This window comes from Emydura macquarii, unplaced genomic scaffold (genome assembly GCF_026122565.2).
Source record: "Emydura macquarii macquarii isolate MOO-44397 ecotype Brisbane River unplaced genomic scaffold, CSIRO-AGI_Emac_v2 contig_1713, whole genome shotgun sequence".
NCBI lineage: Eukaryota > Metazoa > Chordata > Testudines > Chelidae > Emydura > Emydura macquarii.
In genome coordinates, this window is record NW_027131850.1 from 2625250 (window position 1) to 2641854 (window position 16605).

General features: G+C 36.8%; 1 protein-coding gene across 3 annotated transcripts in view; it reads left to right on the forward strand.

Annotated features, from left to right (window-relative positions):
• GALC (galactosylceramidase) overlaps nt 1–16605 on the forward strand; it is a 53111-nt gene that overhangs the window by 13870 nt on the left and 22636 nt on the right. For all 3 annotated transcript variants that reach the window (XM_067556355.1, XM_067556353.1, XM_067556354.1), the window contains exons 6-10: nt 14–52; nt 8998–9128; nt 12793–12948; nt 15177–15301; nt 16277–16404. In XM_067556355.1, the coding sequence (XP_067412456.1) occupies nt 14–52; nt 8998–9128; nt 12793–12948; nt 15177–15301; nt 16277–16404 (579 nt within the window). The remainder of the gene's footprint in view (nt 1–13; nt 53–8997; nt 9129–12792; nt 12949–15176; nt 15302–16276; nt 16405–16605) is intronic.

Genomic DNA, 16605 nt, shown 5'->3' on the forward strand with positions numbered 1-16605 from the left:
TTCTGTTCTATAGATATGGAATGAAAGGTCTTTTAATAGCAACTATATCAAGGTATGTAATGATTTGATCTCTTTCCCATATTTTATGTCCAATGCTACTTACATTTAACACTATGTCTAAATGATTTTTGAAACTTAAAAATAAAGTATTTTGGCAGCTGTATGTAGGATTATTTAGCTCTTCTGAATTTGACTGAGTTAGGGTCCAATCCTTCAAGTACACTGCCCACTGAATTCCCATGGTCACTCATAGTGGTTCCAGGTTTGGATTCAGGGTGAAATTCCCGTCTTCGAATTAGTTTGTTGATTGGCTGAAATAAAATGGATTTGAAGTCAAGACAGTATCACCTTCAGTCATGGATGGTAATGCTCTCATGAGGAAGTCACACACACAACTCTCATTCCTAATGGAAACTCCAGTAGACACCATTAGGATCCTTCAGGCTGTTGACTATTGATTTCTACTAACTGCTACCGAAAGTAGCATATTGCATTGTTCCAAAACCTAATTGCCAACTGGAACCAATTGAAAATCTACTGAACTTCCACTAGGAATGATAATACCCTTTATCTTACCACCACAGAAAACTTGTAAGATTCTCATTATGTTGCCAATTATAAGTTCTTAATGAAATACAGATCATATGTTTAATTCTATTTGTCATGGCTGAATTGGCAGTTTTCTCACAAATACCCCTGGTACCTAGTCATGGGAACTACATTACCCCATTCAAAGCAAAATCCTGCCAGAGGCCAAGCTTCTTCACCACCCTTTGAAATAAAGGGGAAGTAAAGGAGCTCAGCACAACACATTATCAGACCTTGATAATGACTCAAAACGAGAAACACTTGCTATTGACAGAAGATGTGCAGTACAGCATGTAACAGTAAAGTGGAATTGTATTAAGGCAGAGAAACTGTTTCTACTGTAAATTCAATTCTCGTTGCATCTTATCTTTAGGAAATAAAATAAAATTTTCGCTTAATGCAATCCAAGATTAAATTTATTTGCGGAGTGACATTGAATTTCCCATAGAATTGACAGGGATTGGATCCCAGACTAAATTACGCTATTAATCTTTGAACTGCTAAAGATCTTTGTTTGCCATGGAGTTTTTGTAGTTTTTCTCCCCAAGATTACATTGGAATTTATTCAAGCCAATAGTTCTAATGTAGTCATTGGTAAATCTTAATATTGTGGGATTTATTTCACTATACCGGAACTAAACAATTGAACATAAATTATTACGGGAAACTCTGGTATTTTTGTAATGTTGTTTTCTGACTTTCATATGTCTTAAGAAATTTGCCTGTGTTTATAAAGTCAACGCTTATTTCTCTCTGTGTATTCTTTATGTTCACTTTCTTCTGTTATACAGAAAACATTCCCTTTTTCACCTTCCATCTTTGCTTGCCATATTAGTTTTGAATCCAAGCAAAGCTAACCTGGGATTTAAGCAATAAAGGGCTCTATTCAGCAATACAGAGTTCTTTGAGGAAGTTTGTTGAGAAAAGCTTTGTGGCCAGTTGAGTTGTTTGACTTGTAATTTGTCCCAACTACATGTGGGTTCTTCTGAACTAGATTTTATTTTTCACATACTCCAGTGTTTAGAAAAATGTCAGTTTACCCTGAAACCACATAGTATTTTAGCTAACGAAAACTAAATCTGGCCCCACTGATAAGGGAGATCACTTTAGTCAATATCTTGCTCCAACATCTAGAAAGAAACTAACTGCTCTTTGTTCAGATGGTGGGGTTGGCTTATATAGACCATTGCTCACTCTTTGAAAACAAAGGACATGATCTTGCAAGGTGCTGAGTGCCTCCATTGCTGTTTAGTTTAATAGCAGTTGAGGATTCTCAACACCTGTTGGAATTAAGTGATTAGGTACAGTCTCATCTACTGAGGAGAAGGATTTTTATTGTCATATACTCTCCTTATGTTTGCAGCTCCTTATTGGTTAGTGTATGGGTTCTGATTGGGTAAAGCGCTCCTTATGTGTCTTGTTCCTATATGCTGAATCTGGCCTGATCTGCTGGGAAGGGAGGACTTTTTTCTTTACTTCTAAGTGGGTGATTAACCCTTACAAAGAGGACATAATCCTGTCATGTGATAGAATAAAGTAATGCAGCTGCAGTTTAATTCTGTCACTGTTTTAGTAGCTTGGTTCTCTAGGCCTTCCAAATTTTGGACCACATTCTGCCAGCCTTGCTCACCTTGAATAGTACATTTCTCAAAACAGTCCTATTAAAGTACTAAAAGTAAATAAGGATGGTAGAATCTGTCTCCATGATACGCAGTTGGTATTGTCCCTTAAACCATAGGTCTTCTTAGGGACCACCTCTATAGTAGGTGGGATTAGCCTGAGAGAGCAGTAGAGTAGCATTCCCTTTGAAATCTGTATGTACTTTCTGAAGTCTTTCCCTTTCATCACCGCATGTGCTCAGGCAGAACTTGGTCAACCCATATAACATGGAAAATAAAGTAGGTAATGGTAACTGACAGCCAGAAATGGTTTTTGCAGCTTTTCAATATTCAGATGTTCTGCTTGATTGAAAAAGCCTATGGAATTGAATCCTCAGTAGAGATGGTTTGCTGAGCAGACCAATATTTTTATTTACACAGAAATCTACCTTTCCTAATCAATGCATAACATTACTTTGTCCTCATTCTTTCAGGAGGTTTTTTTGGGTGTGTATATGTAATTTATAGGGAATGAATCTCCACCTAATGCTCCACCTAATGCATTATGAATCCCACATAATGCTACCTGCCCGCTTCCTCACCCTGATCAGGTGTTTGGCTTTAGGCCATTAACCTGGAGGGATGATGAGTGTGTGAGGCAAACCATGGAAGAATGACAATGACATTGCTTTCCTTACTTCTAGCTTCAAAAACGAGCTGCTGAATTGGGAATAGATTTCTTGAGTGATAAGCCGCTCAACTCCTAGAGCTAAATTTTTGCTGAACAGAAAGAACCTCCCAAACCCTTGTACCCCCTTCTACCCCCTCCTAATCCCCTGTCTCCCCCTGCTTCCCCATCTACCGCCCTGCACCCGAGCTCGGCCATGCCACACCAAAAAAGCAGAAGCCCAAATAAAAACAATAAAAGTAAAAGCAGGAGTGGGAGCGAAAAAAAAGTAAAAAACAAAAAAAACAAACAAACAAAAAAAAAGTAAAAAAATAAATAAAAGTAAAGCAAGGGAGGAGTATGTGCCCTAATAGGACCCAAATGTTGTGTTTACATACCAAATAACACCCCTAATATTTTTACACAATCCGAGCGTATCAAAAAAAGTAGCAAAGCTCCATAAAACAAATCAATGGAGCCTATGGGGTCCAAACTTTTCTACATCAATTTTCCCTATTAAAAAACCTAAAAAAATATTTATTGCTTTGTATAAAATTTAAAAGCTATTAATTCTATTTTTACCTTCCTTTCCTATTATAAAAAATAATATAGTATTTACAAAAAGTGTTGTTTTAATTCAAATATAAATAATTTGCTCTTAGCCTTTCCTTCTTTAACAGCCTGTAAAAAAATTCTTTAACTCTGCTTTCTGCTCTAATTAATAAAAAACAAAGTCTAGAAAAAAAATTGCAACTTTGTCTGTCCCAAGTTCATTATTTAGGCCATAACATTTCCGCAAATAAACAAAAGTCCAAAAGTCTGGTCCAGGCTATCCTACAAGTTCCTAAACCTACTACTGTGTCACAAATTAAACAGATTCATACAAATGTGGTGACCACAGGCAATTATGGTATTTGTGCATTGCAGTAATTGATGGCTATTGTTCCGTGTCTTTCTCAATTCTTGTAGTCCAGCGTGTTTCACTCATCGTTCAGTCAGTGTCCTTCAATTCTCTTAAGTCTGCAGCTTATAAGCAAGCTTTGAGGTTCTTGCTGTAACTTTAGTGAACGTTGGAGGTCAGCTAACAATTTTCACGTACATCTTAAAAGGCCAAAACTTTAAAAAAAAAAAAAGTCTAAATTTGGAGTTTGGGGTCCATTTAGATGGTTGAAATTGGACTTTTACCTGTGTTTTGCCAGCCTTGTAGAATTCCTTTGATTATCTTCTCACCAGAGGCTGAGCCTTATTTCTTGTCACACTCTGACACTTTGCTCTAATCCCTCCTTAATGGTGTTGATAAAAATAAATGATTTAAAAAAAATAATTAAAACTGATTTTTTAAAATTTAAATTGGACTTTTTTGATTTTTGTTTAATTTTTTTCTTTTAAAAATAAACCAGTTTAAAATGAAATCTGAATGTAATACAAAATATGTTAGGGCCTAAACTTATTATAATTTAGTTGTAAATGTGAAACGTTTTTGATGAGAAGTTTATGTATTTAAGACATTTGAGGTTGTTTTTGTTTAAATTAAATAAAATTTTTGTGTTACTTTGGGTGTTCGTTTAAATTCCCAGTGCCATCCTAATGCAACTTGACAAAAATCATGAGCAAAAAGTTCATTATCTAGTTAATAACAATATATAACAAAAGTTGATTATCTAATAAATAACAATATATCCTAACATAGTAAAAATGTACAATTTAATAAAGAATCTGAAAATATTAAGCTATATAATTGCTTAAATAAATATATATAATTATAGTGTACTCTCCTAGATAGAAAAAGATGTACCAAATTTAGTATAATTGCTGTATTTACTTGTGAATCAACATATTTTAATGGTTATATCAACTAATGAGTGCACCTTTTTTAGAAAATAACTGAAGTACAAATGAAAAGTTGATTAAAATTGATGATGTAAATCAAGGCTTTCCACTTGGTGATTTAAATTGCCTTGATTTAAATCAATCCACCCTGCTCCTTAAGCCTTTCTTCTCTCAGCTACCTCGACACTACTCCTCTCTCCCTGTTTTCTTGCTAATCTTTTTTTCCTTAAGTACTTATTTATTTTATTATTGGATTTGGAAGGCCTACAATATGTGCACAAGGTAAATAAACTTTTTCAAGTCATGTTTCTATATAATACGTTTTCATCACCTTTTACTGTTTTCACTCTTGTCCTCCCATACCCCCTTTTGTTTATAGGTATATCTGGGTAAGCTTAAGGGCTATGTTTCTGATTTTTAGTGTGCTATGCACATTCTTTAGGATTTTGGGGAAACTATTCTTATAACATACATATACAATACAAAGAATTACAATTTAATATGTATCATTAAAATAAAAAAGAGATCTTGGTAATCAAAACTGAAATATTGGCACAGTTGGGAAGAAAAATTTTGGTTTTAGATGTGCTAGACAGGACCACAGTTGGTGGTACAGGTGTGAATGCTATTTCTTGAACACGTCGCTCTTCAAAGGAAAAGGAGAGAACCTCAGTGCTATATTTGTGGGTGAGCATTTTTTAAAGGAGGATTTTATAAAGAAAGTAGCTTTCCAACATGTTAAACTTCTGGGATATGGTGCTGTAAAAATATAATCTGGGAATATTCAGCATAATATTAACATGGAGTTAGTTGTCGCATAGGAAACTTTTATCCTTACATGGTGGTCCTTATAACTTGTATAGTGCAGGCAAAACTTCCACATCTGCAAGTCACAGTGCTTTAGAGGATATTTTTTCTTTTAGGTATGACTTGGTTTATGAAACTTGCTGGATTAATATATTTGGAAACTGAAGTCCTCTATATATCCACAAGAAAAGCAGAGACCCGACAAGTTTTAGACCAGGACTCATTAATATCCCTAAATCCTGATTGAGAATATACGGAGGATAATTCAGTTTGTAGGCTTATTAAGTCTTTGGCCTCTGTTTGACATTGAGTGCCAGTAATAGTGGGTTTTTAAGTCATACTATCGGTTCCCTTCACAGTGTCTTGTCTTTCAGCTAATCTGTATATCTCTCCCCATGTCCAGTCTCTAGCGAAATCTGCTTCATCCTCTGCATTTCTAAATTCCATCCTTTCCATTTCTGTCCCCAAAAATGCCTTACCCATCTTTCAGCTTCTGTAATCTCCTCCTCTGATCAGCGCTCTTACATAGCCACATTTCCTTCCAGTCCATCCATGCTGAAATGGAATCATGGGATCAAATCTATATCTTGTTTTATGTAGGTCAGACTAAATGCTCAGAATAGTAACTTCTGGCCTTAAAATATATGAAATAATTGTTCTTTCCCATGCTAACTTAGTTTGCTCTGTGAGTCTTCACTGGCTTCACTCTCTTCTGGATCAATCATTTTGTACTTTCCTTCAAGACCCCATATGAGTCTGTCCCGCCTATAGTACCTCTAGTGTCTTATTCCCATACCCACTCCTCTTTTTCGGCCCAGACCACCCACTGCGATAAGCTGAAATATATCAGTGGTAGGTTATCTGGTGAGGAATGTCTCTGTCTCTTTCTCTGCTCTTGTTTGCTGGTGTGGGGATTGAAGTTTAGGACTTTATAGTTGCCATTTAGGTCCCAAGGTTACTGAGCTACTGCCACTCAGTATGTACCAGCTTTATCCTTTGACTGGAGTGGTTTTTTTGATGCATATAGGTGCAGAATGATGCGGTCTATGGTTTTGTCTCCACTTCATACCTTAGATGTGCTGCAGAGTTATCCAACTCAAACAGCACATTGTCTTTTCTCTTTGGAAAACTTTTAATGTTCAGCTGCTTTGTTTTATATCCAGACTAGTGCTTATAATCCATACAAAAATCAAGGGTACTTACTATTTTTTTCAGCTGAGTCCTACAATGTATGCCTCATGTTTCAGGCTTACATTTTTGCCATGCTTTTCAAAGGGCAAACTCACTCAACAGGAAGCCCCTGCTTAAGCATCATATGCTAATAACATAAATATAAAACGTGAGAGCATTCCACAATGTCTCTTCAGATCCTTGACCTATTAGTAGACACAGTGAGAATGAGAAATGTAAATCACCTTAATTGTGTGTTTCTATAACTAGGAGTTAATTTTAAATGTTGTTCATTGGACAGTATGAAATATGTATCAGGGAATGGAAGCTTTTTTCAATGACAAGTAATAGCTTTCTTGTCTCCAGTTTGATTTTTTTAATAAAAATTGTTGGCTCAAATTTATGGTCTGTGGTAATTGCGCTATCTAGAAATCCATGCGCAATTAAGTCTGCCCATTAGAAGTCAATGCAACAGCCTGTGGTCCCTGGTGTTGTGTAGGGTAGATAATGATGCTTCAGTGTCTATTCTTCTCTTAAGTCACCCAATAATCATGGTATGATCAGTAATTAGTGAGAAGCTGCTGTTTAGGAGTGATTTTTATCTATGATCATAATAATTTGGTTTGTTGATGACAATAGTCTTCCAGTGGATATAGTTTGCAATTTAGTGGGAACCAAGAATTTTTTGGAATGACCCATGATCAAATGGCTCTCCTGGAAAGCAAAGAGAGCTCTTACTCCTGCTGGTATGAAGTGATGGTATATCCAAGATAGTAGCTCCTTAATGATCACAAAGGCCATGTCTAGTCTAAAGACAAGGTCTAGCTAATTGCCACCTTTATTCCTTTAGGTAGGTAACTATTACTATCCCTGTTACAGTTGGAGAAACTCAGACAAAAGTGAAGTAACTTGCCCAAGATCACACACTTAAATCAGTGGCAGAACTGGGATAGAACTTGGAAATTCTTGCAACCAAATTCTTGTTTTCTTTTCTGGACCATGCTGCTTTTCCTGTAAATTTCAATCAGAATTTTTATGTTGCATAGCTCAAAAAAAGCAGAGGCTGGATACCAGTCTGGGATTATTTATATTTTATGTTGTGGCACAATAATCCAAGTCTTAAGGAAACCAATACAGAAGATTGCAGTGTTCAGTATTCTACTTCGCCAGTTTTATGTGTGTGCAGGAGCAGCAGTAATATCACATTAAGGCTGAGAAAATAAGAACTGAAAAGTCAGAAAATCTTAAATTGATAATGTTCTCTGCTGTTAACTTTATTCTGTTGCATACTGGTTCAGATTCTGATCTTTACAAAGATATAATTGAGCTGTCTTTGGCCTGCTGCATGTAGCATTTCCTATTCCTTTTTTTTCTTATTAAACTTCAGCCTTATCATGATGTTTAATGTGTATCACAAAATAGATGCTATGCAAAGTGGATGAACTAATGTTGCAGGAGAAACCTCTGCTTTTGGATTTTCCTTATTTGAAATTCTCGTTTTCCTGACTGTAATATGACATGAATGGTAGCTTGAAGGCAGCAAAGTTATACATGTGTATCATGTAAACAATAGAATGTATTGGGAGGTACATATTCCTTAGACATCTAAATATGACTTTAACAAATACAGTATTTGTATCTGGTATCAGTATCTGATAGGAGCATACTCTTATGGAAGTTTTTGTTTCAGAAACAAAGCAATTCCTCCCACACCACCGATTTGGCCTGTAGACCTTATCTGTGTTCTGTAGCTTCAGTTTTAAACAGAAACTGTCAGCTGGTGATGCAGTTGGTCTTCATTGGTTTTTATTATGAAATATTTGCTTTATTTTCAGAAATTTTGTATACTTGTTTGATCAGACTTGTCCATGCCCTTCTGCATGTAGTTCTTGTAATTTCACACTCAAACTGTCAAACTACTGACATTTTGTAAGTGGCTAATCTGCAAATAGACTGTATTTATGAATGTGGTTTGCTTTGCCTTTGTCTATCTTTATCTGCACTCTGCATGTAAGTAATAAAATGAGAATCAGTGCTTTTCATTTTCCCTACCTGCCTTATGTACTGCACAATCTGGGGCTAACTGAACTTTGGGGCTTGACATGGTAGAGGAACATTTTGTCTGTTTTGATCACCAGCTTATGGTTGACATTCTTTTTGCTGAGTATGCTCTTGACATAACTGTTCTGTACTGAGATGTAAGAGGAAGAACTGTAATATAACTTTTTTAATTGTAAAATATTCATGTGGTAACTATAGAAAATTGCTTTCTTTTCCTAACATTGATTTTTCCCAGTTTGACACATCTTTTTTTTCTTTCTCCTTTCACTTCCAAAGCTATTAAGGTACACCTTGGATAAACAAGGTCTGCAGCGGGTGAGGATCATAGCCAGTGATAATGAGTGGGAGCCAATTTCTTTTTACATGATGGTTGACCCTGAGCTCCATAAAGTAATTGATATTATAGGGTAAGTCACTTTTTCTTATTTATTAAGCTGCTTTCTTGGTAGCCTACTCTGATCGTGTATTTACACTATTTGTTCATGTACAACTTCAGAGACATAGTTTGCTGGGAGCTTTGGTTTTACTAAGCTGTCAGTCACTAGAGGTTTAACCTTTCTTGCTAAATAATTCACTTGGTCGGGTGCAGAGAGGTGATACTTATAGCCAGCCTGTGTTTCTTTCAAATTCCACCTGAGTGGAAGCAGCCTTAAAATCTGCTGAGGGTTGTATGCGCAGTGAATTCAGTCACAGGCCCAGGCCCCCTCTCTGGCCAGCCCTGCCTATTTTGGGGGCTGCTTTGAACCCCTACAGTTGGTGCATAAAAAATGCTTTGACCCCACTCTCTTGCAAATATTCTACTATGGCAGTTTCTCCCAGTGTCTACACTGTCAAAAACTGTTATATACCATAGGGTGAATTGAGCCTTATTATTTCAGCTGTGATTCAACTAGCAATGCTTGAGTCAGTTACCCTGCGGACTCTCACTATTGGTTTCATTTAGGTGTGCAGGGTTTGTTTGTGTGGAGGCAGACAAGAGCATCAGACTGGTGGATGTGTTTTTCTAGTTGAGAGTTTCATTGGATACTAATGTGTTGTCTCAGAAGCAGAAAATTAAAATTAACCACAGACCTGTATTGACTTTCCAACACTGGCAATTTTGAAAAGATTTTAAAATCAATTTTAAAATCTTTTTCTGAAAGATATGTTCTAGAATATTTTGTGGGGAGGAGGGGAGTTCTATGGCCTAGGCTTTACAGGAGGTCAGACTGGTTTATCACAATGGTCTATTCTGGCTTTAGAATCTATTAATCATTTAGTAAGTGAAGATGTAGAACTACTGTAAAAAGGGCTAAAATTATCAGCGTGTGTTCATCTTACTAGGAAACCCCCATTTGTAGCCAAGATATAATGCTTCAGGGGCAGGCGAATCCCTGCCCCAAAGTGCAGCTGACTAGCATTGAAGTAGATGTCTGGGTATGGGGGAAAGAATGAGTTCCTTCCTTCCCCCTGTAGCTCACCCAGTGATTTTAACTTCTGAGGAACTTTGAATTACAATTTAAAAACATTGAGCTGTGAGTGTAGACAAGCCCTAAGTTTTCAAATGTGCTAGGCCTGATTGTTTGTCACTTGTAGTTTCACACCAGTCCTATTTCTCTTATTAGTGTTATTCCTGATTTACACTAGCATAAGGAAAATTTGTGTCCATTTACTCTTTTGCGTAGAGACAGTCCAGTTTGGCCAATGTACATGGCAGAGTGGCATTGCTGGCACATGATGGCATATATTACATTAGTAGATATGCAGGTGAATGAGCCCCTTATGGTGTGGCTGATGTGGTTAGGAACAGTGATGGTGTCATTGGAGTCGATATATGCCATCATGTGCCAGCAATGCTCCTCTGCCATGTACATTGGCCAAACTGGACTGTCACTACGCAAAAGAATAAATGGACACAAATCAGACATAAAAAATAACAACATCCATAAACCAGTCGGAGAACACTTCGATCTCCCAGGACACTCTGTCACTGACTTGAAGGTTGCCACACTCCTACAAAAAAAACTTAAAAAATAGACTTCAAAGAGAAACTGCTGAGCTTGAAATCATCTGCATACTTGACACAATCAAACTGGTTCTGAATCAGGACTTCGAATGGTTATCTCATTACAAGAAGTAATTGCCACTGATCACACGTTCTCACCTCCTAATCAATGGTTGTGAATAGGCCTCAACTACTCTAACTGAATGGACTTTGCTTTCATCCACCTTCCCCATTGTTGTTACTTCCCTTGGATATGTGATTCTATGTGATTTCTATTCGTTACATCTGACGAAGTGGGTTACAACCTACGAAAGCTTATGCCTGTAGAAATTAAATGTGTTAGTCTTTAAAGTGCTACAGAGCTCTTGTTGTTTTTGCTGTATACAGTCTAACACGGCTACCCCTCTGGAATTTTTCAAAGTGGAACAAAGCTTCTCATAAATACGTTCTGAAAATAGTGTTTCTGCCTTTTTTGTAAAACCGTGTTTCAGCAACTTTTTTTTTTAACCTTAACCCTTTGATCACCCCCTCTTCTTTCCTTACCTTTAGTGCTCTCCCATGATTCCCAGTATTTGATTATTCCACTTTCCATCTTCTACCTGTTAGATGTATATAGGGGGAGCTTGGTCTTTGTGGTTTAAAACATAAGTCTGGGTGTTAGTTTTATCATTGCATTCCTGCATGATCTAGAACAACTCATTTCACATCTATTTTTTTTCCACTTCTGTGAAATGGAGATAGTGGCTGCCAGGGTGTTGAATAAAAATTGTTTGTAAGGTGTTTTTGAGAGCCTGTTAGGGAGATGGGCATAGAAGAGCACATTTACTACCTCCTTGCTTTACATCTGTGTCTGCAAACTACACTTTTCATCTAATCACTGAAGCATCAAAGTTAATATTTTAGATGCTTACATTTTTGCTTCTAAACCAAAAGAGTTGAACATGTATATTATAAACCTAACAGCAGAGGGATGAATATTCAACATATTTATGAGCGCTGTGTTATGCCTTCATTAGTTTAGTAAAGTTATAAGTGAATGAGTACCATATTGGGAGATTGTTCATGCTCCTCTTTAAGGAAAACATCCCACTTAGTTTAATTCTTTCTTATTTGTTTTAGAAATATTATTCTCCCCTCCCCCCTTGTCCACAAATTAACGAGGTTCCTCCTGCCTCTTATTTCAAACTAATATTAAGGACCCTTCTCAGCCCTCTATATATAGAGTTTATGGTTTTGTTTTCAGTGTGTAGTTAAATTGACTCCTTGGTTGATTACTGTGTTATCTGAGGGGAAAACCAAAAATGCCTCTTATTGTCTGAAATAAAGCCTCTGAAATTGTTATAAAACTAAATTGGGTGAGTGAATTAGTGGTAACTAAACCAGTGTGTGAGCACAAAAGGTCTTCTTTGATGAGAGGAAATATCTCCATTAAGAGTAGGAAAGATCTGGCAAAGAGAAATGAGCAGAGCTCCTATCATCATCTCTGTATAACCTCAGTTTATTACAGCTGCTCCAAACTTTCATTGCTTTTTCTTTTGGCTTTAACAACATAATTTCTTAAAGGTCAAAGAATCTATTTCTGAGGAAAGAGTGTAAGTAAGCATAAATAGCTTGGTTAAGTGATGATTACGGGGAGATCATACCGTATAGGGATGGAATATGCCCAGTGCTAAGTATTATTTTTAGTCCATAAGTATTTGAAAGTCATAACAATGCAGGAGAGGATTTATTTAGGCTGTTACAAGGTGGTATAATTAACAGCACTGAGATAAAACTATGAGGGCACCTGTGCTGAATATCAGGAAAAAATTTGCATGAGTGGGTGTGGATGTGATTGCATGTGATATTTAAAACTAGAAAAGCATCAGAATACATTATAAGGAAAAATCCTTCATTGACACAGATGGGGCTAAATTATTAAATAATGTTCTGTCTCTAACTAGTAAGATTCTCCGGAGTGAAATCCATGTAATGATTTGTTTATTGTCACCAGACATTTTGTTTGTGCTTTGAGCTAATAATTGAATGTCTTGAGTTCTCCTGTTTTTCTTGTGTTAAGTGCTGTCACTTTTTGAAATATTATCCAGGGCTCATTACCCTGGAACAAAAACAGTGAGTAATGCCTTAGCAACTAAGAAGAAACTATGGGCTTCAGAAGACTATAGCACTTTCAATGATGAAGTGGGTGCAGGCTGCTGGGCTCGGATCCTGAATCAGAACTATGTGAATGGAAATATGACATCGTAAGTCTTGCCATGCAGTCAGTTATTTTCATCATTTCAGCATCGTGTCATGCTTACAAAGCTAGCTGCACTTCTCGGTCCCTTCTCTGGTCTCTTTGAGTGCACCCTTGAGGTGTCAGGCCTTGTGCCTTTACTTCTCTTGAGGGGAATTCCACAGTTGGTCCACTTTTAGGCCAGGCCATGGACTACAGTATCCTGTGTATCAACCATGATTAAACAGCAGGTCCAGGTGAGTTGGACATCTGCAGTTCTTTTCTTTGGGAGTCTGATCGTGAAAAACAACCTTCTTAAGATAAAAGTGTATGTTTTGGAGTAGGAACACAAACAAGAGAGGAGGACTTTACAGCAACAGTCAACGTGCATATCTGTTTTACCTAAAGGATTGCCATCCCCTGATGATAACCTAGGCAGGCCTAACTTGAGACACCCCAGTGGGTGCCTCCATCTTCATCTGGTTCCGCTGAACAACTCCCCTTAACCTGCCGACCCCCGAGAAAGTCTTCCTTTTAAAGTCTACCACTGTTCTTTTCTTTTGATTATCTGGTTCCCAGGCCTTTTCCTGCCCTGGCTAGAGGTGGTGGGGAACTGTTCTGTGGGAAATTCTGTTCTGAAACAGAACAAAGCCAAAAATGTTTGAAATTTCCCACCAAATGAAATTTGGGGTAGAGGGATTTTTGGATTCATCAAAACGTTTTGTTCAGAGTTCAACATTTTAAATAAAAGTGTATAATATAAAATAAACATTGAAATGAGAAGAAATCTCAAAATGAAAAATCAATGTTCGATTTTAAAATTTCAAAACATTCCATTTTGATAATGTCAATGCTTTGTGGTTTTGAAATGGAAATTGGTCAAAATCTACCTGATCCTTTGAAATGATTCACTGTCAATCCATTGGCATGTTCAGACAGTAAAACAATCTGCTGGAAAATTCCTGGCCACATCTAGTCCTGGCATTGTCTCTAAACAACCACAACTCTCAAGTGTTTACTGAGATGTGTCTTATCTTGAATCATTCTTCCCTTCCTGCTTGTTTTTCCCTTACAGGCCCCTATTAAACTAAATGAACATATTTATACAGTAACATCCCAATAACCACATCAATACACAGTATTCATCAAGTATTAAGAGCAGCTTCAAATCTGGCACACCTTGAATAATTTAAACCATGTTGGCCTTTCTATGAGGAACAGGCTAGTATCTCTGTATGCCTTTGGACTGAAATTTGATGTAGTTCCTGTCAGTCAAGTTGGAGCTCTTCAGAATTTAAATGGATCAAGTTGGTTAGTTTACAAAGCAAAAAGTTTTCTCCTGAACAACTTTTTTGTCAACCTTTTAGGACCTCTCTTTAAAAATTCATGTGTACAGTGGCACACACAGTTATAACAAACACTTGGGCAACTTAGGTACTGGCACATATTAGGGTTCACTAAAAGAATAACTAGTGTTTGCTTGCAGCCACAACTCAATTTGTATGCCATCACAGAATTTTTATGCACAGATGGGGGCCGTAATTTTGAGGATAAGACCTGGAATCTTTTAATTAACTAGCTCTCTTGATTTTGTTTTTTTTACATTTTTAAAAGTTGTTAATCAGACTAATGCTTTTTTGGTGTACTGAGAACTTTTCTTTCAATGACCGAAGTCCCTTGAGTGGACAATGTGGGGTAAAGGTTGCACTGATGCTGTCTGTTTTGTGTGGGTAAAAGGAGGAGTTCGGTCCATAAGTTATTTAATTTAGCACTTTTAACTAGCACTTAAAACCATGTACAAACTTAAAAAAAATTTCTTCACAAATAAACCCCAAGAGCTTGACATTTCCTTTTCAAATTTCCCAAAGACCTGATGTGATGAATTGAGCAAATATAATAAATTGATAAACGGATGTTTTAATTAAGGGTTCCACTGCAGCTGAAGTTAGAATGTTTAAATTCCAGATACTAAGGATCTTGCAATACTTTCCTAGTCAAGCTAATCTTGCTAGTGTTCCTAAACTTTCTTTAGGTGCGCTGGTATAGAAACAGATACAGAACATGGCAACTCTGCAGGTTATTCTCACCACTGCAAATGTGCAATATATTAATCTGCCAAAGGAAATAGCTTCATTGAAATGTTTTTAGTTTATGCAGACACACCTGGGTGCTCTATCTCAGCATTATCAGAAATATTTTGTTAAATTCTCTGCACTCAAAACTATTGTGATTTTAAAAACAAAACTTATTTTCCAGCACCATTGCTTGGAATTTGGTGGCTAGTTATTATGAAAGTTTGCCCTTTGGTCGAGATGGATTAATGACAGCGCAAGAGCCATGGAGTGGCTGTTATGATGTGGAAGCTCCCATCTGGATCACTGGTAAATAAAAAGTTCAGATAGACCTACAAAAGTATAGACAATACAATACTCGGTTTTTAAAGCTAAATTAAAGTAGCGCAACACCCTCTATTTTTGGTGTATAATGATTTTCTTTTGTGTTCACTTTTTATTGGATACAGTACTTTTATTTAACATTTTTTCTTTCTTAGCAATAGGAAGACTCTCCCTTAGTCATTTTAATGGGAATGGGGGAAGGAATGAAATCTGGTTCTCTTATCTGACTTGTGCACACACATGCATTAATTACATCAATGTAGTTCATGGATCTTTCTGTTTTCAAGGTGAACTACTGTTTTTTTGGTTTTGTAACAAATTCTTTGTTTCTGAAAAAGAAAAAAGGGCTTTGAGCTAAAACCTCCTGTAAAAGCCAGCACTCTGTGTCTGATTTTTATTTTATCTCCAAAAATAGTTGAGTTTTGAGAGGGAAGAAAAGAAAACAGAATTAGAGTACTCCTGCATTCTATTTGTTATGGTTGACATTCTAAACCATCATTCTGCTCTGTGTGTATAGTATATAAAAATGTATGTACGTGCAATTTAAATATGTATATATGGATCAGTGGCCACCCTCTGGTCCACCCATAAACTTTTCTTGTCCCTGCAGAGTTGGTCACCAGATCAGGTGGCCTGCCCCTTCCCCTCTGTGGCAGGATCATGGGAAGGTCCTCTATTTTGCTTCTTATGCTATTCATCTGCAGACAGAAAAATGTATCATGTAGCAAGGGATTCAGACATAGGAATTCAGCTATACCTACCTTCTTGATTCTTTGTTCTCCTTCCACTTAACTAGCCAGAGTTTGTGCCTTGTAAATTCTATGGAGGTTTCTTCAAAGTAAAGTGTATGGTGGGTGTGGTTGTAAAACCAATGGTTTGGAGGCTACAAAATGGGAGCAGGAGGACCTTCCTGGAATGAAGACTGACCTTTCCTTTTGGTTCCTTTTCACTGTTGCACAGCACATACGACCCAGTTTACCCAACCTGGCTGGCACTACCTGCAAATAGATGGACATTTAAGACATGGTGGCAGCTATGTAGCTCTGACTGATGGCCTAGGCAACCTTACTATCATCATTGAAACTATGGTAATGTTCTCCAATAACTAACAAAGCAGTTGAGATTTAGGAGGATTTTTCTTTTACTTTTAAAATCATATTAATGAGTTCAATATGTAACGAGAGCTTTGCAGGTTTTTTGCTGTATTGATACAATAGCATTTGTGGGCTTTGAAATACTTGTTTCTAATTAATATTTACTCTGCATGTTTGATCATACTTTATAATGTG